General features: G+C 39.2%; 1 protein-coding gene across 1 annotated transcript in view; it reads left to right on the forward strand.

Moving 5' to 3' along the window:
* Positions 1–5,322, forward strand: part of CNTNAP5 (contactin associated protein family member 5) — a 286,625-nt gene extending 281,303 nt beyond the window's left edge. The window contains exons 23-24 of the mRNA XM_062578339.1: positions 4,038–4,109; positions 5,096–5,322. Of these exons, the coding sequence (XP_062434323.1) occupies positions 4,038–4,109; positions 5,096–5,292 (269 nt within the window). The 3' untranslated portion in view covers positions 5,293–5,322. The remainder of the gene's footprint in view (positions 1–4,037; positions 4,110–5,095) is intronic.
* Positions 5,323–22,766: the final 17,444 nt, after the last annotated feature.

The following is a 22,766-nucleotide window of genomic DNA, read 5'->3' on the forward strand; positions in this document are numbered from 1 at the left end:
AATGTGAACTCCTCACCTCTTGATCTGTCACATTGATGATCTAATTTTTCTAAAGAGTTTGGAAAGAAGTAAAACCTGAGCCTCACATCTGTAGCATTCTGCAACACAGTGCAGAGTCTAGCACCTTCAGACCTGCGTATTTAAAGCTTATAATCAATTGCATTCAAGTGTCAAGGTTAAGCACTGTCACATCAGAAACACACTATTATTATAAAAGCTCCTCCCTATCTTTGCCTCTCTGTGCTTTAAGATATGATTTTCTCTCAATATGATAAATTAACTGACACTACGGCCTGACTATTCACACTGGATTTGATTTAAGCCTGAATAAGATCTTCAGAACAAGTTAGTTCTGAAGACTTTATGTACTAAGAGCACTGAGTGGTAGATTCTTGTTAAAAAAAAAATCCAATTTATATCAAATTATACTGTACTTGAGAATTACATTTATATATGGGGAGAACACATTTTAAGAAATAAAAATAAGACAGTTAAAGATTAACTTTCAAATTTACTGCTCGTATTTCAGTTCATCCGTTCCCAGTTTCATTATCGAGTGTCTTAGAAGAAAAAGAGAGCTTCAAAGTTGACTGTACACGTCTATGTCAATTTTGTAGTGTACAGATACAACAAAAAAGCCCTTGAGTAAATCTCACTTTAAATGTCTGAAAAAAGCTTCCTGTATTTATAACTTCAAATAATTGAAGCTTTTTCCTTCAGACAGGAATATTTATTGTCTTCAAGAAAGTTCCCTAGTAAACTGATATCGAACAAAGTCTATTCACTCACAGCTCAGTTATCCATAAACACTCTTTCTGATTAGGAAATACAAAATGAAAGGTGTCTTACTGTGATTCTGATATTTCCCAAAGATCTGTAAATCACTTTATTCTTTGCTGAGATGAACATGTAGAGGTGTAGCACACTGATGGCATAAAGATTTTGGATTTTTACTACACCATTTTTTAGTATATTAAAACATTGGAAATGCCACAGCATATTCAGATATGCAAATGGTGGAATTTTGAGAACTAAATCTTGAGCTGTCTGTGTTGACCTGAGTGGAAGATCAAGTCTTTATGCATTTAAATTAAGAATGTCAAAGACTTTCATAAGTCAGAAACTACAGGAAAATGTTTAGCTTCTGAAAGGCATTTAAGCAGTGCAAGTCCCTATTTCACTGAGGTATTCTTTTGTGCTAATTGTCTTAGACCTGATATCTACAAACAAGGAAGAACTTGTCAGGCAACTATGAGATGGAGTTCAGCATTCTGAGGAGGGAGCTAGGCAAAAAGCAGGATCACAAACTTTGACTTCTGGAGAACAGACTTCAGTTTGTTGAGTGCTGCTTGAAAGAATCCCATGGGAGACAGCTCTGGAGAGAAGGGGGATCCAGGAGAGATGGATGATTTTCAGTGATCATCTCCAAGTTTGAGAATAGTCCATCCTAATGAGCAGGAAATCAAGTAAAGGCAACAGGAGACCTGCATGGGTGAACAAGGATCTGCTGGCAAACCTCAAACATAAAAAGCATACAAAGAGTAGTAGCAGGGTCAGGCGACCCATCAGGATGGGTCCCAGACAGATATGCTGTTTGAACATGCAGGGATGGGGTTAGGAAAGCCAAAACCACCTGTAGTTGAATCTGTTGAGAGACATGAAAGGCTTCTCACCGAAAGGAAGAAGGGCTTCTAGAGGTATATCAGCAACAAAAGAAAGACTAAGGTAAATATGAGTCCACTGCTCAGTGGGGTAGGGGACATGGTGACAAAGGACAAATAAAGGACTGAGGTACTCAGTGACTTCTTTGCCCAAGTTTTCAGTGGTAAGACTGGCCTTCAGAAGTTCCAGGCCCATGAGACAAGAGGGGAGGTCTGGAGCAGGGAATACTTACCCTAGGTGGAAGAGAACCAGGTTAGGAAAAATTTAAATAAACTGGACATAGACAAGTCCATGGGACTTGAGGGAATGCACTTAAAAGTGCTGAGGGAGCTGGCTGACTTTGTTGCAATGCCCCAGCCATCTCTGAAAGGTCACGGCACTTGAAAGAGGTTTCTGAGGACTGGAAGAAAACAAATGTCGCTCTTATCCTTGAGGAGGACAAGAAAGAAGATGTAGGGAGCTACAGCCCCATCAGCCTCACATCGATCTCTAAGAAGGTGATGGAGCAAATAATCCTGGAAACTGTTTCCAAACATATAAAGGGCAAGAAAGTGATTGAGAATAATCAGCGTGACTTTATAAAATCATGCCTGAACAACATGATAGCCTTCTACAATGAAATGACTATCTCAGTGGATGAAGGGAAAGCAGTGGATATTTTTTTCTTGACTTTAGCAAGGCTTTTAACATGGTCTCCCATAACATCCACATTGACAAAATGATGAAATACAGGCTAGATAAATGGACAGTGAGGCAGACTGAAAACTGACTGAACTGCTGGGCTCTGATCACTATTGTGATCAGTAATACTGATATTATTTAGCATCTTCATTAATGACCTAGATGATGGGACCATTCCCAGCAAGTTTGCAAAACTGAGAGGAGTATCTGAATCTGACATTGGCAATTGCCAGTCATGTTGATAGTGTACTGGAGATGTTCTGTTGGCTCAGAAGTCCCTTTTGTGGAAGTAGTTCAGTCAATGAACCACAGATACGGTGAACTCTTAATTCTTTCATATGGATGTGTTTGATGGGAAATCCTTCCACCCTTAGAACTAGCTGTAGAGGTTCATCTTTTAAAATAAGAGATTCTTGAGACTGATTTCTTCTGTATTTTGGAGTTAGCATCGGTGGAGCAGCTCTTTTCGAGACGTAGAGAATATGGGAAAAGTGCCGCCTTATGAACCTAAACACCACAAAGATACTATCCTTACAGATAAAATCTCATACCTCTTGATACACAAATGCCAAAATTTTGCTAGTTTGAGTAGCCTTCTACATTACCCTTCTTGACAATGAGGTATCAAAATGTGGCTGCGTCAGCTACTAAGGAAAGTATGTTCAATTACAATAAACCTTGAAACGTTTTAGAGTTCTGTCAGACTTCCACCTCTTGCACTTAGGAAGATCAGTTTGGTAAAACAATACACTATGTAACTGAGGCAGTGATTTCTTATTTCCCAAATGCATCCACTGGCCTGGATAGCCTGGATGCTCGTAAATAGGAGAAACACAGTTAGGAATCCTATCAAAGGAGAAGATGAGCTGAGAGAAAAAAAAAATACTATAAAGGTGCAGAAAAACTAGATTTAGCTAGCAAGAGAAAACATACTGGTTTCTGAAACATACTGGACCAAAGAAGATACACTACCATAACTCCAATGATTTCATCAAGGACTTGACTTACCAGGTTTGGATCTGAGCTTGAAACTCCCAGCATGTATTCTACTTCACCCAGAGTTTTGGCAGTATTCATTTATAGAAAGGGTAATAGAATCAGCCAACACAGAGTAGCTTTTAAAATAGGAATTAATTGATGACCCTTCTCTGTTTTGAACCCAATTTGACCACCAGTTCTGTGGTGGAAAGAAAAACATCTCTTCTAAGAAGTAGTCCCATGCAGAGACTGCTTCTTTTTATGGGATGGACTTACATATCTGTATCTACAAATTTAAGTCATGTCTGTGTCTGTCTGGCCTTCCTCTCCTTTTGCTTCTTTCTGATATTGTTTCTTAGGTATCAAAAAAAAAATGTCAGGACTGATAAAAGCTCCCAAAAGGCTATTTGGTTCAAATGTCTGTCTATGATTCCTCTACAAATATACTGAGAAGACACTTCCAGATGTTAGAGTAGTGTGAGCTTTTTCATTTCTTTTTAAATCTATTCTTAACATATTTTACTCCTGAAGATGTAGAATACTGAGCTACAAACACACTTTATTTTTCAGAGGGCTTTCTGGTCCAATTCTCCATTCCTCCCAATCACATCTTTTGAAAATAGATTAGAAATCATGAGGGTAAGACAACACTTTTGCCTAAGCCACAATACAGTTGATCAAAGAAAATAAGTCGTGTTTTGTTTAACCAACTGCAGATCCTTTTGGGAAGACAGATGAAAGGGAGCCTCTCACCAATGCAGTCAGAAGCGATTCAGCTGTGATCGGAGGTAACTGTAAAGATTACAATTTAAGCATAATTCTATCAAGACAGCCACTAGGATAGTTTATATCTGGGCCCCATAAAATCCTTTTTAACCTTTTTTTTTTTTTTTTTGGGGGGGGGAGGGGGAGGAAATCTAATGCAGGTCTATTGTTTTCGGGATTTATTAGCATCATATCCTTATAAAGCCACCTAGATAGATAGGCACCTGCATTACAGACTAAGCCAATACTGGCAGCATGTGGTGCTGGGTACCATCCAAAAAAGACATTATGGATATTGAAGAACCTAAAAGTTTTCTAAAAATATAAATGAAGTCTGTCTATCTGAGACCTAGCGAACTTGCAGTTGTTTTGCACACCACGCTGACAAGAGCTTCAGTGTAGCATCCATACGTTCTTATTTCTTGAGTTCTCTATTTGCAAGCTGGTGCAGTGGATTTCACTAGGTCACATGGAACCACTTACACACCAGAGAAAGTTTTAAGCTTTATATGTGGGTTTCATTTCTCTTCAACAACCTAGAAGGCAATTTATCACTGTTTATTTTACAGGATGCCCTGTAGGGAGCTGCTTTTGATAATATCTAGAAGCTATAAACCAAACTATACAAAGCTCATTCAAGGTTTCCAGAGATAAGGAAGAAAATGCAATGAACAGGAAGTTGCTGGAGCATAGAGATGTAGTTTTTAAAAACTAATCACACTGATTCAACCTTACTTCCAGTGAAAGCAAAATTTGGCTTGAATTAGAAGGTCAATTACATCAATGCTCACTGCTTTTTTAAGTCTCGCCTAAAGTAACAGAATAGAAACAGACACTATCAGAGAGGGTATGATGGAGACAGATAACCATGTACAGACTAAGATGAATTGATTTATCGTATCCACTAAGTGTTGTCCACTGCTAATGTATTTCTGAGGTAATTGTGGGGGTTTTTTTTCTAATTTTTTTTTACCTTTTCTATCTTTCCTTTTTTGCTCTTTTTCTTCAGGTGTAATAGCGGTTGTGATATTTATAATCTTTTGCATCATTGCCGTCATGAGCAGATTCCTCTATCAGCACAAACAGGCACATCGAAGTAGCCAGACAAAAGAGAAGGAATACCCAGAAAACCTCGAGAGCTCCTTTAAAGCTGACATTGACTTGCAGAACACAGTGAGCGAATGCAAACGGGAATATTTCATTTGATGGACAATGCAATTTCTTCTTACTCTTTCTGCCCTACCATTCCTTCCTTGCTTTCCTTCTTTTTTTTCCTGTTCCTTCTTTCTTTCTTTTTTTTAAAACCATTCATTTTTTTGCTAACTTTTTTTTTCATTTGGAGAAAGACCGCCCTGCACAGGAAACACTGACAACAGTTACAGTGCCTCATTCTCTGCACAAAAACCTGTCACAGGTTACTTCTGCAGCTCAAGAGACCTGTTATCCTACCCTACACAAAATAAGATCCACATGCACACCTGGTTTCTTCCGTAAGTTCCTGGATGTTTCAAGTCCCTACTCCCTTCCCCAACCCCTCCCCAAGCATTTAATTCATCACTTTTACATTAGAGCTGAACTGTGTAAAATAGAGATAGAGCAGCTGAATATATAGCTTTTAAGATGCTGGGACAGGGAAGAGGGAAAGAATGAGACCAAAACACCTGGCTTATTTTACAGGCTTTTATTTACACCAATCATAAGGAACCAGCCAGGTTCTCAAATTATATGAATTGATATAAATCCATTGACTTCAGTGGTGTTACATTAATTTATGCCAATGGAGAAGCTGATATGGGGTAAGGAAAAATAAAGCAGTCATTCTCATTCAAATTCTTCCCCCACCTTCCTGTCCTTTTACTGTAACTTTTAGGCTCACCAATATTTTTCCAGCAGGACATGTATCAACGACAAAATGTCATTCCTGTGCACCTCTTTCACCATCTCATAAGGCTGGCTATGTAGACCCAACATACTCTAGCATAACTCTAGCTGAAGCGTGGAAAATAGTAGCTCCAAGGGCTTTAGGAAGCTGCTAGGACTTAGGTGTTCTATATTTGTCTGAAATGTTAGATATACAGCATACATGCATTCATGTCATATGGAGGATTATCATGCACTGAGGTTAAAGATTTTGCCACTGTGACAAAGGAAAAAAAACATATACACAAGAAAAAATTTCAACTTAAAAAACACTGCTGCCAGTTCTCATAAAAAAAGAAAGAAAGAAAGAAGGAAAGAAAAAACGAACTGCTCAAAAAGACCTTGCATAAAAGATGGAGTGGTATTTCCTATTTGTAGAAATTGGAATATCTAAAGCTAAATAGAGACAGGTCAAATGCGGCATCTTAAAAGGTTAACATTTAATCAGCGAAGGACATTAACGAAACCTTTTTAAAAAAAAAAACACACCCACATACCACTTTTAATTAATCTTATCTCCTGTCTTTCCGAAGACTTCTGTCCTTTCCTGTTTGGGAACCAATACTAAAGATATAGCAATACTTGTGCTGCATGATTGCAGAGTGAGGTTGAAAAATCTTCCTTTTATTCACATACAATTGTAAGGAAAGGAATTGGTAAGACCCTGAAGAGTGAGATTTATCACACCCTGCCCATATTTGTATGACATACTCTCCTAACAGGGCTACTGAAGAGTACTTAGAATTTGCTCTCAGGCTTTCAGGTTTCTTTCTGGAGTTGAATCATATAATTCAACAGTTAAGAAAAAAAAATCCTATTTTTTACAGTACACTTTGGATGAGAATTAATGCAAGAGAATTAATTGTACAACTGTGTTTTTTTTTGTTTGTTTTTTTTTTGTTTGTTTGTTTTTTTTTTTTGTCGCCTACGCCATTCTGGAGTCATCCTAGGTTCTCCATACATTGATCCTTTTTACTTAGATTAAAATCATAAAATCAAAGAATTACAGTATGAGGTAATAATCAACAGCCAGATATAGTTATGCAGCAGTTATTGGTTTTCCATGACATGCATTAATCACAAATGTATGTAGCTGGTTATTTTTTGATGGGAAGAGGGGATAGACAAAGAAGAATAAAAAAAATAACAATTTGGAAATGGTAATTCTTAACACTTCTGTTAGCAGACAGATGAGAGAAAGTGTAGACTAGAGAGACTAGAATCTAGTGAAGTGTATAAAGCAATATGGAAATTATATCACTCCTAGTATGAGGAGGAATATTGTACCACTGAGGCTAGCCCAGTATCCATCAGCCTAACCAAGCCATGGCCCTTCTGCCACATTCCCATTCTTTGCATGATAAATGATTATTTGAGTGTTTCTGCATGACAAGATGTGTAACGATGGGCTCATTAGCTGTATTCCTTTTATGTTACTTTGTCTTTTGCTTGAGATCCTGGCACAGGATTTCTATTTTCTCCCTCCTTTCTTCCCCCAGATAAAGCTGCCTTGTTTTGTATGGTGAAGAGAGGAGGAATAAGTAAGCACATGGGCTCCTTCCTGTGTCTGTATTTGAGTCATTTTACTCAAAATGGTCTCTGTATGAGACAGCCTTGAACCCCTAATGTACTTAATCGTCCTGATGAAAAATGGAATAGGAAGGAGATGTAAACCCACATTTTATATAGCTGTGTTTTTCTTCCCCAGATATTGTTGTATATTATTCTCTGGCTAAACCATCAGATATAAATCATCCTTCTATTTTGCTACATATTAGTTTCTCAGAATAAAGTACTACAAAGTGCAACTATGAAGCCCAAAGCAGCTCCTATGATAGAGTTGCTGAAAAAGAGAGATTGAGCAATGAAGCAGAGTCTTCTCATGTGTACAGGGATTAAATTGCTTTCTGCCATCCGAGGACCTGAGTATGCAAGATGCTGAGCCTTCTGTGGGAGGATCAGGTTGCCATCACCAAATGTAGATATCAGAGTGTTGTTGCAGACATTTCATATACATCCTTGTGGAAATGTGATGTTGAGACATAGTTGAGCACACTCATTCATGTAGAGGTAGTGTTGTTTCACAGGTACTAACTTTCAGTCTTTGATTTGATCTAAAGTTTTAGGTGGACTTAGGACTAACGTATCCAAAACGTTTTAGAATGTTTGAAGCTCTAATGGAAATAGTCACTGGTTAAGGTGATATGAAAATCAGGCCAAGGAGCTGATGGTGAACATCAGGAAGAAAGCACAGCTCTGGGTGTTCCTGGGACTCTGCATCCTGTATTCTTTAACATTTTCTCTCAAAATCCTCATGACAAGATAAAACTGTCCATTCCCATTCAAACCTGTAAAGCAAAAGCAGTGAAGAAGGATCAGCCTAGCGCTCAGTGGCACAATCCTGGCCTAAAGTAAAAGTAGCGTGTAACATAGCCCTGACCTGCCAAAACAGTGTAAATTGTTCTATTTATTTATAGAACGTGTTTTTCTTTATCGTCACTAAACATAATCCACATTGATAAAACTTGTGAAAATTCAGCTCTCTTGGTGCACATTTATAAAAAGAAAAAACTGCACATACATAAATGCATGCATTAGTATACAGAAGCACATACATCTATACCTATGGATATAATGAGATGTGACTAAATGTAAGCTATCTAGTTGGTCAAATAGAAACGTTTATATGGACATGCCATTTAAAATCCTATCTTCTAATTCAGGATGTTATATTCTTCTAATTAAAAAGCAGCAAAAAGCAGCAAATAAGCTGTCTAGGAAGCAGAATACAATGGATTAACTGCACAAAGCAAACTTTAATACTAGCTCCTTTTTTTTTTTCTTTTTTTGGTTACAATGTTTTCCTTAGTGAAGGCATTATCTTTACTTTGGTAATTAAAAATAGATTTTTTTAAAGAAAGGAGAAGGGATGCAATTTTGCAAAACTCTTCCAGAGTTGTTATTGCTTTCATTTTCCACGATTTAAATTAGACCTATTTTTCCATCTATTGCAAGCCACTTATTTATATTAAAATTGCTCTTTATATGGGGGAGATGTTCTCTGCTTTCTTTTTCTTTTAGCATTTTAGAAAACATTTTTCAGTAAACATAAGGAATAACAATTTTAATATATACATATGCCTCAGAATTTTTTAAGTGGAAAACCTGAGTGTATCAAAGAATTGTTTGGAGGCTTTTTCTTTTCTTTTGTCCTTCTCCCAAGAAATGTTTCATTAAAAAGAGGAGCCTAGTAGAAAGATGCTGAGTCTTTCCTTCTCCTGGTGATATGGTATGCATCCTCTAAATGTTGTTATTGCTAGTAGAGATCTGTAGGTTATCCAATTTTTTAGTCACTTAGATATGGACTTAGGTACTACAAATTCTCATTATCCAAAAAAAGGCTTAGCCATTAAAGGGCACACTTACATTTAGTCATACAAAGTTTGAGTTGGGTGCCTGGAAGGACTGAGTATCTTAATGTCTAGCTTCTATAGAAAACAAATGAAGGCTGCCCATCAGAAACTTAAATCCTGCTGACCTTCAAGGAGAGGCTGCTACATGAATAAGGTCTGGACTTTCAAAGGAATTAGGTCTTCTGAGGATATGAATCAATGTTGAAGTGGCTAAACAAGATGAGCACTTGTTTCAAATTGGTTACAGTTGGAGTTTGGCTTCTGCGTTGCTGTGAAATGCTTTAGAATCCTGCAAGGCACCTAAATACCTTTGAGAACGGACTCCCGTATCTCTCTTGAAAATAAGACATCGATTCTAAGTCACCTATGCAATTTACAGTATTTCAGCTGTCCTTATTTACTTACTGGAGCGAAGGCAGTGTGAGTGTTTTGAGTAAATTTTTTACTCATACCCTGTTTTCTTTCTTTTCTTGTTCTTGCTGTGGTACAGCACTTACAGCATGTCCACAATGACAAAAGGCAGGTTCCTAACTCATGTTGGCTAAACCAGGATTCTTATATGGGTGAAAGTAACTGTGAAAATAAGCCATGTAGAGCATTACTTTATAAGATTATTTTTGATCTTGAGATTCCTCTGTCATTTTACTTACTACTGGTTAAAATTCAAACCTGAGATGCTTTTCTCTGCTTAAATTTAACCTGATCTAGCCAGAATTAACCATAGAGAATCATCTTTCTCTCCATTGATCACAGACACACAGTGGACACCTAGTGATAGACCAGATACTTAGAGCAGAGCCTGCCTGAATGCATTTCACACTACTCAGGCAGTGTCTACTTTGTATCTGCTTTTAGGTGAATACATGAAAATTAGGTGACCAATCACCCATTTGAATTAGTGAATGTCTAAGAGGTAATTTGTGGAGCTTAGAGAGGAGAGGTACTCATCTATTTTAGAGTGAGATGAATCGTTCTCCAGGAGCCTTTCATTGACTGTTGTGAGAGTTTTAACGAATAGTGGACAGATATATGTGGATTTCATAATATAAAACTAAATCAAACCCGTAAGACAGCTTTCCATCTCTAGGAGTCTGGTGCCATTTGAGGTGAATCTCTGCAGGCCCTGTAAGGATGCAAGTCTCCTGTTTGTCATGTCTCATATCTGCTATCTCCAAGCAGATATATCTGATATCTGTCAGCATTTCAAATTACAGTAAATGCCTGTCCAGAACCCCTAACTTATAAACTAGATGAATCCTTGAAAAATCTCATCTTCAGAACAAAATCAGCCTTCCCTTTCATCAGTGTAAACCGATGGTGAATCAGCTGAAGTGGGTCCTTCAGCCTGGATTAACCGAGAGTAGAGAATAACAGGAGGTAGGATCTGACCCCTTTGTACTCCCCCATCTCATGCCATTGTTGTGTGTTGTCTTCACCTGCACAAAGCTTACACTGAAGAAGACCAGTTTCAAGTATTGTTCTGTATTGCCAGCTTTTCACAGACACAAAAGGTCTTTTTCGTTTTTTTGTCAGTAAACAACACTTCGTAAAAGACTTGAGCAAAAGCTGAGACCTTGTGAGGGTCTCTAAAACAAGTGCTTTTTCAAAGCTTTCATGCGGTTTCTCAGTACCTTTTTAGCAAGCAAGCAAGCAATATAATTACTTTCCTGCCAAACCGTAGGCCTTATCCAACTTTTTTGAGGTTGATGGGAGGTCTCTTGGTTAACTATAGTTAGAGTTGCACCATGCCCTTGGCAGTTTTGGGGGGGTTTCTCAGCAAGTTAATATTACAGCCATACAGCTTCGAAGTGTGATCTGCTTCTTTCAGCTCTGAACTTTGCTGTGCTTCCATTTTCAATTAAAAGTTTTCCACATCCCCTTTTGGTATGGGCAGCCCCTTCCTTTGTGCTCCTTTTGTACATGGAACTTCTGAACACACTCTTCTTTTGGGTCTGAAATAGCACTTTTCTTTGTTGTTTATTTTGAGCCATGCCTATAGCAGTTTGGATATTTCTATGTATTGGTACTTATTTTTGTGATCTTTTGCACTAAGTTACTCTAACAAAAACAAAAGCTGGGAAAAAAAAGCACACTTTCTGGTGAACTATTGTGATTTGTAAGCTTGTCATTTGTGGTTGTTATGTACTGAGTCTAAAAGCCAAGCTAAAGAAGGATTAAGGCAACAATTGGTGTTGACATTGTCACTCATGTCTAGTTCACCTCTATTTTCTTTTTCTTTCCTTTTTGCTTTAGCATGTGGGGATATTGAATTGATGGTAGGAGACAGAAGAACCTGTGACATGATTCTTACTAAGGTTATGGTTTTTCTCCTGGCAGTCACAGAAACCAGAAATTTTGAAGAAATTACATGATTCTCAAAATATCAGCCTCTTAGAGGGGAAACTGTGCTCCACTATGGTGATGTCTCTTAGGGATGGAGACCTGCAGGGGAGAGGGAGGACATGAACTCTCCAAATTACAGTTCTAATGCATCAGTGCAGTGCAGCAGGGAAATACACTCAGTAAGGTTAGGGTTTAGCTGTTGGAAACCACGCGTGGTAACATTCACATGGATACAAGGGTTTGGAATCTTTGTTCACTGTTCTATTTTGCTGTGAAACTGATTAGTAGTTTGTAAAAACTAAGCATTATTTCTCCTGATGACCCACAAAGTATCAGAGAGGTGCTCAAACGTGGAAGAGCGTTTCAAATATCTGGCTGATATTAATCAGAATCTCTCCAGTGAAGTAACTGATTACCTCAAAGAAGAATTTGTGACTATATCCCTCAAAACAATCTTACTGTTTAAACAAATGTTGAGTACAACAGGTGATCAAAAAAATGACATTTGCTTAGAGACTCTCCTCCCAGCTTCTCCTACTTAAGGCGCTTGTGGCAACCTTTCTCTAGGTCTGCTGCTATTCACATTCCAATGCCATTTGCCGGTGTGCCGGTCATAACTCTTTTTGTAGAGTTCAATCCCTCAACCCTAAAGAGAGTCCATCTGAGACAGCTTCTGCATGGGAAATTATTTATTCACTTTTGCATGTCAAGACTCTTTACACTTTCTTCTTGCATCATTTAGGCAAATCATTTTCTGATGTGCTTTGTTATTGCTGCCAATGCTGAGCGTATCTATTATTTAAGAAAAAAACTCATCACTTCTGAGGTAAAGCCTAGATAGAGTCAGTCACAGCCTCACATCTAGTTCACCAAACAGGAGTATGCAGACACCTAAGTCCACTCCATGAAACTTCAGACAAAAGGTAGAAGAGCAAGCAGATAGATATATTTATTCAGGTATCCAGCCATAAAAGCTTTTACTCTGAGTTTTGCAAATGAAATCTTTAACATAGTCTGCTTCTACATGATAGCAGGAGGCTAAACTTCATAATACGTGACCTGCCTTGAAACGCACTTCATGAAACAAGCAGAGCCAGCTTCAGAGTTGGCTGTAATCCTGTTGAGGTCAATGTAGATACATCACAGATGAATTTAGCCTCAGACTGCCCTAGGCAAGGGCAGTGATGATCTTCAGCAAACTGAGCCTGACATATATGAATTCAAGTCAGGACCTTTTATTCGTCATCCCCTACTGCTGTCAGCAAGAGTTGCATTCACTGCAATTATGTGTGTCTTCTAGCAAAACTGTGGATAAAATTCATGATAAAGCAGTGAGTTTCAGCTCCACGTAAGTCTGTGACACGGCTTAAGTCATCTTCAGGACTTTTTGGAAATGTGTGTAGGGGGAAGGGTGGTCTGTTACCAATCAACCTGGGAGCCCACTCACTGAGTTTAAAAGGATTTTATGGGATTTTAATGAAATCCAACTCTGGGTGGACTGTGGTGAAATGTATCCTATTTGAAAAATGAAGGCACTCTAATAGGAAGAAAAAAATAAAAGAGCAGCCATACAAGCTGAAAACTGAGATTAATACTTTTTCTTTAAAAAGGCCCTTTATAGAAAAGGAGTCTTCATCATTCATTTTAGTTTGTTCTACTCAAATTATAATAAGTAAATCTCTCAGAATACTTTTCATTTCAATAGCAAAGCAAAAATAAATAAATAAATAAATAAAAAGACTTTTTTTCTTGTAATAGTGCACCCAAGGGTAATGCAAGAGTCTCTCAGTTACAGTAAAAAGCAAAATGGAGATTTAGATTATTGCCCTTTCACTATCTGATTTTCTAAAGAGAATTCCACAGGACGTTGCCTCAGTCCAAGTCAGTTTTGTAGACAATGTAACATGTCTTAATACACTGTATGGGGATTGGGAAAAAAATTAGCCTTAGCTTCTTTTGTTTTCTATGGTTACTGTTGTACAGAAGAAAGACTTAAACTGTAAATAATGTATATTTAATAAAAAGAGACTTTTGTATGATTTTGTGTGGAAGACATGCCTCCTGTTGTGTTTTAATTTTATTTTATAGCTAAATGGATATTAAAAATGATAATTATGGAAAAACTAATTTTCAGGCTTTTACATGTTAACCCTTAATGAACAGATGTCACTGGATGCTAATAAAAACTGAAGTGCCCACAACCTGCATTTATTGATTTCAGCTATTGTTGAAAGTACTCTCATAGGAGATCTGATCATCGTCCCGCATCGCTGACATTACCGATTAATGCTGGTTAGCAGCACCTACTCTGGAGTGCATAAGGTTACAGATGTCTCCTGGTTAAAAGTCGTGTCTGGAGATGTGCTTTACTTCTGTCTACAAAACATGCCCAGTGATAGGTTTCCGGGCACACACTCAAACACACACGCCCAGCCTCTTCCCTGTGTGTAAGCACAGCGGTGTGCCTCGCTGTGCCCGCCTGTTCAATCTCACGCAACAGCCCCAACTTGCGGTGCTCACAGGGGTTTTCACTCGCACGCTGTCATCATCACACACACCTCTAGTGTGGTAAGTTGGAGCTGGCTCAGTTTCAGTGGTTCTGCCTTGACATTAGGCTTTCAGTCTCCCTGCTTTGGGTATATTTTCCCCGTATAGGAATTAAGCACATAAATCATTTAGGCTCCTTTGAAAATCCCAGCTTTTGACACTACCAACTAAGAACCAGTAAACACTGACTTAGAAAATAGTGAATTCTAGTTATGTAGCATGTGCAGCACTTTTTAGAGATTCACATGCTGGGATTTGGCTCTGTCCCCATTCTAAATTTTCAGTGCTTGTGTGTGCTTTATTTGAATCAGCCAAAGCCTTTTATATTACCAGATGAGCTGTGTGTCTCATTACCTTAGGATTTTCCACAAGAGAAAATTTCTTCCCCTCTGTTTCAGGACTGGCTGACATCCAGAAAAGAGGGCTTCTTCTCTGGTTTTATTAACAACTGTTTGCGATCCTGTCTGGAGCTGTGCTGCCTGGCAGGATGAATGTGCAGTACATTCCAGTCCGTTCCTAGCCATGCAACACGAGGTGGCAAAGTCTTCCTACCAAAGCTATTCCTCGTGTTGCTTTGCTCCTGGCGGTGGCAGAAGAGGTATTAGGTATCACTTATGCTCAGTTGACTTAGCAGAAGTCAAGAGATGAGGAGATGTTGAGTCTGACACCAAGCTATTTTTATTGGTAAGAAAGAGCAAGGAAGAGTCAATGTCAATGTCCAAATAAACTTTCTCACCTTCTTCATGGCTAGTGTAGTGGGTGCTGTAACCTCAGGAAAGTCTGTAAGGGCAGTACCTACTACCGTTTTAGTAGTTTTAGTTATAATCTAGCCCTTGTAAATTAGCTTCGCATGGTTTAAAGTCTGGAAAAGTTACTATGACTTCTTTCCTGTTTTTGTTACTGTGTTTTTTTTAGAGTAATATTTTTTCTTTAACTCCTTCAATGGCTCCTTAATCCCCCCCTTTATTTTTTTCTTTTTTTTGGGGGGGGGTATTATGCTTCTCTTTTTTATTCCTGAACACTCAAGCGATGAGTTGAAGACAATAACAAATGCAGTTTGCACATAGTCATGTCTGGAAGAGGAGCCAAGATGTCATGTGGTCAGCAGATAAAGTTGTCACTAAGGATCCCTCTTCCTCAGCATCAGCTGAATAGCATTCACATGAATAGCAAGTGTTTTATGCTGAAGCCTTGTTGCTTTAATCAGAGACCCATTGGCAAATACGTACAGGCAAATACCATTAAGAAAACACTACTGTGAAAGAAATGCATGTGAGCCCTTCTGCAGCTAGCTGTGGTATTGTTTGCTTTTTCCCCCAGCATGAGTACTAGTCTGCTGCAGTCAGTGCCTATTTTTCTATACCTGTTATCCTAGCAAGAAATCATAAAAAGCAACCATCAAGGTCATGTTGTTCCTCCAGCCTCCCATGAGGTGTCTGTATTTAACTCTTCTTAGCCTACGACCTTTTTTTTTTTTTTTTTTTTTTTTCTGAAAGCCAGAGCTAAAAAGCCTTTGCCTCAATTTAAACCCATTACATCTTGTCCTATTCCCAAGGGGAAAAACAACTTGCTCCCTTCCTTTCGTGCAGCAGCCTTTCTTCTGTGTTTACCAGCTATCTTATCCCTCCAGCTCCCCTCTACTCTTCAGTCATCCCCCTTTTCAGAGAAATAATCCCCAGTTCATCTTTTCTTGTTTTCATATTTTTTTATGATATAAAATCTCAAGAAGCAGCCTGCGAAGAGCAATAGCTGTTTGGGCGCCAGAATTCACTGTAGTGTGACTAACTACAGGATTTGGGTCCCTCCCCCCCAAATTTCTTTTCCTCGGACCTGCTCCCTGGCTCTTTCTCACCCTCCTTCCTAGCAAGGCATCACTAGCGCGGCATTAGTGACAGGGCTGAGCTGTGTCGCAAAGCAGAATCACCAACTGGGCACCAGCAGTCTGATTTAGAGACTACACAAGCAGCCCACGCATGATACGTATTACTGTGGCAAGAAATACCACACCATGTGATGGCTTACAGTGCCTTTGCCTCAGCAGAAGGCACAAAGGGGCAGTTATTTGGCCATGAGACCACTTCTGATTTCATTCCCACCGTGCAAGGCAATAAGAAATGAGGACCCGACAGGTCTGGCAGAAGATCTCCGCTTTACCCTTCACTTAATAACTAGAACATGTCTAAGTACAAGGTGGCTGCTGGGTCGCTGCAATAGCTAAGTTACAGCTTTGTAGAAAAAAAAATAACGTGGAAGGAAAGAGGATATTTTGTGTGTTTCATGCTTCACTGTAAAATAAAATGTAATAAACAGGAAAGAGCAGGGAATAAACAGAATCTGATGGGGAGGACATGTGTTTAAAAGGCATGATAGGCAACAAGCTTCTATATAACAAGTGAAGGATTCAGCATTAAATAGTTCAGCTTCAATAGCCTAGGCTAACAGTCTGCTAGCAAGCTTATATGGTTAAAATTCTTCATTCTCCTGAATGAAGAACTGAGCAATTGAGCAGAGTATTAGGCTTAGGGTAAGAAAACAAGCAACAAGAAAACGAGTGAACTGTACTACAGACTTTACTTCCATATAGACATTAGTGCTGGGCAGTGGGCCTAGGCACTGAAATATTATAGTTCCCCTGATGAGAAAGCTGTGGGAGGTAGAGGGGTAGAAAGATTTTTTTTCTTATTGACAGCTGGGGAATTTGCTATTTTTTAATGAGTAATTTTGGATTCCACTCTTAAGTCTTGGTTAGGACCTTCTATTTATTAAGGTCATCCCTCTCCTGGATTTGCTAGAGAAGTGGTAAAATCAGGAACATTCTCTCTATTGATTTCTCTCAGTCATAATAAGCCACGGTGCATAGCCCCACTGAGCAGGGGCAGGACCACTGGGGGCTTCTGCCTCGGGATGCATCTGAACCTAGACACGCACGTGCCCACCTCTGTGGATGTGATATGCCTCAGCTTTAGGCAAAATACTAAGCAAGTCCTACGACTAAGGCGTACAATGTACATCACGTTACCAAGTACACCAACGCTGTGCCTTTTGTGCCAGCTCTCTGCAGGCACTGGCTTCCTACCAGTATCGCTGGTACCCTAGCAGGTGAGGCACCCTCCAGCCCATATGGGTAAGCAGAAATCTCCCCTCACCTCCTGTCCTCCTTGGAGCCCGCAGACTAATGTGTGCAAGGAGAGATACCTGCTGCCTAGTGGGAGGAGACCATATAAAAAGCAGTAGAGAAAAGGTGAAGTTGTAGCTCTGTCTTTTCCATTTACTGCTGTCAAATGTTCAGTAAATATTACAGTAAGAAGGTTATTGCAGAGGGAAAGAGACTTCTTTTTCCTTTTTTCAGAGCAGATCACAAGGACCTTTACAATCTGACCAGAAGGTTTTTCAGCATCATTGAATTAAAGGAGCTCAGTAGCCAGAAGTGAGAAAACCTATTAAAAGGCCTGATCAACCTGTGAGGGCAGGAGATATTCCTGGTGTCTGAACCCAGCGTATCGATTTGAGGAACTCCTGTGAGACTCAAGGACAGAATTAGTCACTCCCAGAGCTCAACAGTGTAATACGTGCCACGTGCAATCCCCCTCTGCAGTAAGCTTTCCATGTCTCACTGAATAAAAAGCACTCAGATGCCCAAGTCTGAGGAAAAAGAAAGATCTCTTCCTTCACAGCTAGAGGACCTGGGTTTGCTGAGCCCAAAGCTGCACCGCAATGCTTCTGGCCTCTCTTCCTGTGAGGAAACCACTCTTATGACGGAATAATGCTGATAATGGCTGATAATGACTGAATGTATTATGATCTACCGAAACAGACTGGAGAGAAAAAAAAATTAATTGACCAATTAATAAATGCCATGCTAAAAAAAAAGAAAAAAAAACATTGCCCTGAATCATCCATTATCTTCCTGATGCCTGTAGTGAATCTAGCACAGTTGCTGTCCACTGAGGAGGCTACATGGTGATGCAGTACAAATAAGTAATAAAAGACAATAATTAGTAACAACATCTCTGTCGGATATGAGAGATCACTTCTAAAAAAAAGGGCTGATCGTCTTTGCGGGAAATGTTGAATGCCTCAAAGAAAGGAAGAATCAAATTGCAAATTCATTGCAAAACCAATTTTTTTAGTGCTTTGTGAATCTTTCTCATTGAGTGGCTCCATGAGAAAGACTTTGTAAACTCTCTTCAAGAAAGAGTGACAGCAACTCTCAGAAAATATGTCAGATATGATCTACAAAGCAGGTTTCTGCTGCCATCAGAGCTGACGAGGCCAGTGGTAGGACAGCCCTTGGTAGACATGGATAGCTGTGTTTGGAGGGCAGCCTGGCCGAAGGCGAGCTTTCTTACTGCCCCCAAGTTCAGGCATGCTATGATTTCAGAGTGGCCGTGGGTAGCCACAGCTATGTGGGTGCTGCCGTTGCACCCCAGTAACAGCTGACTTGGGGAGTAAAGGAGCTGCTATAGAAGCAGGCTGTTTCTCAGCACAGAGAATGGCCAATACTCACAGAAAAGCTATGTAGATATACCTAGGAAGTGATTTCCAGATCTAAAGTCATATTCAAAATGGGTTTTCGGCGTAAGGATTATGTTCCAGGCTCAGCCTATCAGAGCCTATCAGAATCTGACCTAACCAACAGAGTGAGGGTGATGGGGGGGGAGGGGGTTGCTACCCTGTTAGGGCATAAGTCATATTTAAATTTATATTGTATTTGACAGGGCTCTCATATAATGTTAAAATATTGTTAGAAGACTAGTGACTGAATGTTTTTGAGGCTTTGTGCATTTGAGACCCAAACAGCCATAATGTCCTCTGATCTATTGATATTTGCCATCTTGCACCAAAAACCTGTTGATGCTAGTTGTAATCATATTAGGTCCTTTCTTTAGAGTCTAGTACCAGAAAAAAAAGAATCTCTAGAGAAAGGCTAGTCTATGAATGACTAGCTTGCAGGCTGCCAAAATGGAAAGAAATAACAGGATTGCCCTTGCCTCCAAACATAAATGAAAACTATGTCACATATGCTAGGAAAAGGAATCCAGAAGCAGAACTAAAAAGAAATGTTCACCCTTAGGGATTTGGATCAGATCCACTTCCAACAACATTCAGAGTTTAAATTTAAAGCTCCCATACAATACTAATCTAATCAGTTCAGGTATGACTGGTGGGCAGGGATTGTATGAGTGTGTCATTTGCTCCCATCAGCCTGGGGTTGTGCAGCTCATCCAAAGAATCTGACACTGAATACACAAAAACATTAGCATCGTTATCAGCATTAACTTCGCAGGTTCAACAATATTATGTATAATCAAAAAACAATTGGCTTTCACAGCCAGAAGATTCTTACTTAATACACGTATTAAGTAAGTGCAGGTGCTCTCTCTCATACTCTGTTACCTTCTCACTAGCAGCGTCACTATGTCTGATAGCCAGGAGTCAAAATACATGCTTGCAGCATTTGTAGGGTGTAACTGTATAGATACTGGCTGGGACTAGAAAGTTCATGTCTAGCAAGAAGGCAAGGGGGAGGGAGAGGGAGAGGGAGAGCACCTACACTTACTAAAAAAAAAAAAAAAAAAAAAAAAAAGAATAAATTTAAACAGGTAAACAGGTGACTTCCTAAGGATAGACAAGGTCCTTTTCTAGTTGACAACTTTAAGATGTGAATATGAATCTATCCTGACTGTTTGACAAGGATGAGATTCAGCTTGATGATTGAGACACATAATTTAGGGATTCGGTTCACTTCCTTAAAATAAGGGTCTAGTGCTGTTTTCAATACCTGAAGCAAACACTTAAGTTTGGTAAACAAGACAGAGGACTTATGGGCTACCAGTGCTCTTCTGGAACAGGTAGTGTTTCAAAAAATGTCTAAAATGGCATCAGATGCTGATATTTTGGCAACCAAATTTCACCCTGAGCTCACACATTGAAACATAAGTGTAAGTAAATGTCTTATTCTGCAAGCTGAATCCCAATGCAATTTCAAGCTTTGCATAAAAGCAGAAGGAACTAACACCACATAAGGAAAAACTGTTTGTGGAAACATTTGAGTTAATAGCACTAACCTTGTCAGGATGCTAGCTAGCACATATATAACAGAAGAATATGAAATTCCTTAAAATTGCCTTTCTGTAGGAAACCCCATAACTAGCTGGTCATTGAATCAGGCTGTACCAGGAATGCAGTCAGGAAACCATAACCTACAATAGTAACAACAAATCAAGGGAAAAGCTCGATTTCTGTGGGCCTGACTGTACCAAAGAAAGAAAAAGGTGAGACGAAAAGCTACGTGAAGATAACAGCTTCATGAAATTCAAAAGCATCATAAAAATGTCAGTAGCAAGCGCACCCGTGCATGTGCACACGCATGCGCTGCCACTCCGCAAAAAGAAGTATATGCCTTACAAACTTAAATACTCTGCTGTATCAGTCACACACCTTTGCACACTACTTCAGAAACACTAGCTCCTGCACCATGCACAACTTTGGGTTACAAGTCTGCGTTTTCACATGTGATTGCACATGCGTGCACGCGCGCACGCGCACACGTGCTCTCCAGAGAAATCTTTAGTCTACCTAGGTGGGCCACAGTGCTGGATGACCCCCTGGCTCTTTGAAAGGTATGAAGTCTGGATCAAGTTTGCTACATTTTAGCAGTGAAGGCTGCAAAAGGAGGAAAACACGGTTGCTGTTAAACATCTGTACCTTAAGGGCAGAAAACAAATTTCAAGAGCCTACTGCCAGCAGGCAGCTTTCTCAGAGGTATGGTGATAAAGCAGCAGTTCAGATGTAAAGAAGTATTGAACTAAAAATAATTAGGATAGTGAAAAAAAATGAACAGCTGTTTTTCACAGCTAATGTTCAGCATATATAGGCTGGGGTTATCAACATCCAGGTGAAACAGTAAAGCTGACTGCTTTCCAAAGAACGTGCATCGGGGCTTTCAGGACACGCTGACATTTCTGCTCAAAACTTCACCTGCCTTCCTTCCCACTCTAGCCCACTGCTACACAGGGGCTTTTAAGCAATTCCTCAGTACCTGAGTCAAAGGTTGCTAGAAATCAGCAGGATTTTTTCCCAAAGATTTCTACAGCTCAAAACTGTCTTCTCAGTCAGAGGACAGCTCTCCTTCTTCCCATCTATATTGTTCCAGGGGCTTTCCTATTATTAGCCAGAATCATCAAATGGCCCAGCTCATCTTTCAGTAGCTTCACTTTATAGAGCTAAATCCACTGAAGTGCTTCAAAACAGCCTTTCTGGAGAGGATATATTTATATTGTTATTTTATCTATATATATAAAATAAACTTTTTCCGCTAATCAGGTGTCTTAACTCTCTCCACCCCATCTCCACCCCACTAGTTTGCACTGCAGAACAAACCATTCAGAACAAACAAATTGCACCGTAATAAATTCCTTCCTAGTTCAGGGTGATTATGCTAGCAAAGAATTACCCATTTACCCTTCACCTAATAGCATCTTCATAGTACAGTTAACTAATGCTTTGTGTGGGTCAAATTCGCTAGTAACTATTAAGGACGAGATCACCTTGAGAGCCAGAGCTCTCAAAATGCAGACATTTATATCATTATAAATCTGATGTAATTTTATGCTACTCAGAAATGAATCAAGCCCCACATTTCCACTGATTAAAGCTGAGTTGTGCTTTGCAGTCTTCTGAGCAAATTCTGGCTAAAATAAAACAACATAAAATAATAAATGATTTTCTACCTTCTGTGTTTACTTATCCTTTGGGGCCTGAGAGAAATCTGTTATTTTTTGTTTGTTTTTCCTAACTCCCTAAAGAATTAATTAACTGTTTATATTTTTCCCCTATTACTTTTCCCAAATAATAGACAGTGATGCAGTCTGGTAATCCAGCTAGAGCATTTATCCCAGACATAACATCCTTCGTTTTCAACACACGGCTTCCTCAGGATTACAGTTAGTGCATTACCTTCCAAACCATTACCACAGGGCCTCAGCATGAATTTCCCCAGACAATTTCTTAGATTGCCCACAGATCTGGTTTCTGAAACATTAGCACTTTTACAGATTTGATTTAGTCTTTGGGTTTTGCTGATGGTAGCCAGGCGGTCTCTGAAGGCTGAGAACTGTCTCTTCCCGTAACACCGATATATTCTCACCCTCATCCTCCAGAGATACCTACATCAGCACTTGTATCAGTCTAGTTCCGTCTGTTTGCTAACTTCTGAAGCCCTTATTCATTTTTTTCCCTTGAACTGTTTAACCTGCACTTAAGAGTTGACTAGACCTAAATAAGTAGACACTCTATATCTGCCCTATTTACCTACTTGCAAGGAGAAGGATTTAAATATTACAAATCTAAACTAAATCTTATAAAACATTTTAAGACTTATGCTATACAGGAGGTTAAACTGGATGATTTAATAACTCTTTTGGTTTTAAATTACATGATTTCAGGAAGAGATGA

The sequence above is a fragment of the Rhea pennata genome, chromosome 6 (genome assembly GCF_028389875.1).
Source record: "Rhea pennata isolate bPtePen1 chromosome 6, bPtePen1.pri, whole genome shotgun sequence".
NCBI classification, from domain to species: domain Eukaryota; kingdom Metazoa; phylum Chordata; class Aves; order Rheiformes; family Rheidae; genus Rhea; species Rhea pennata.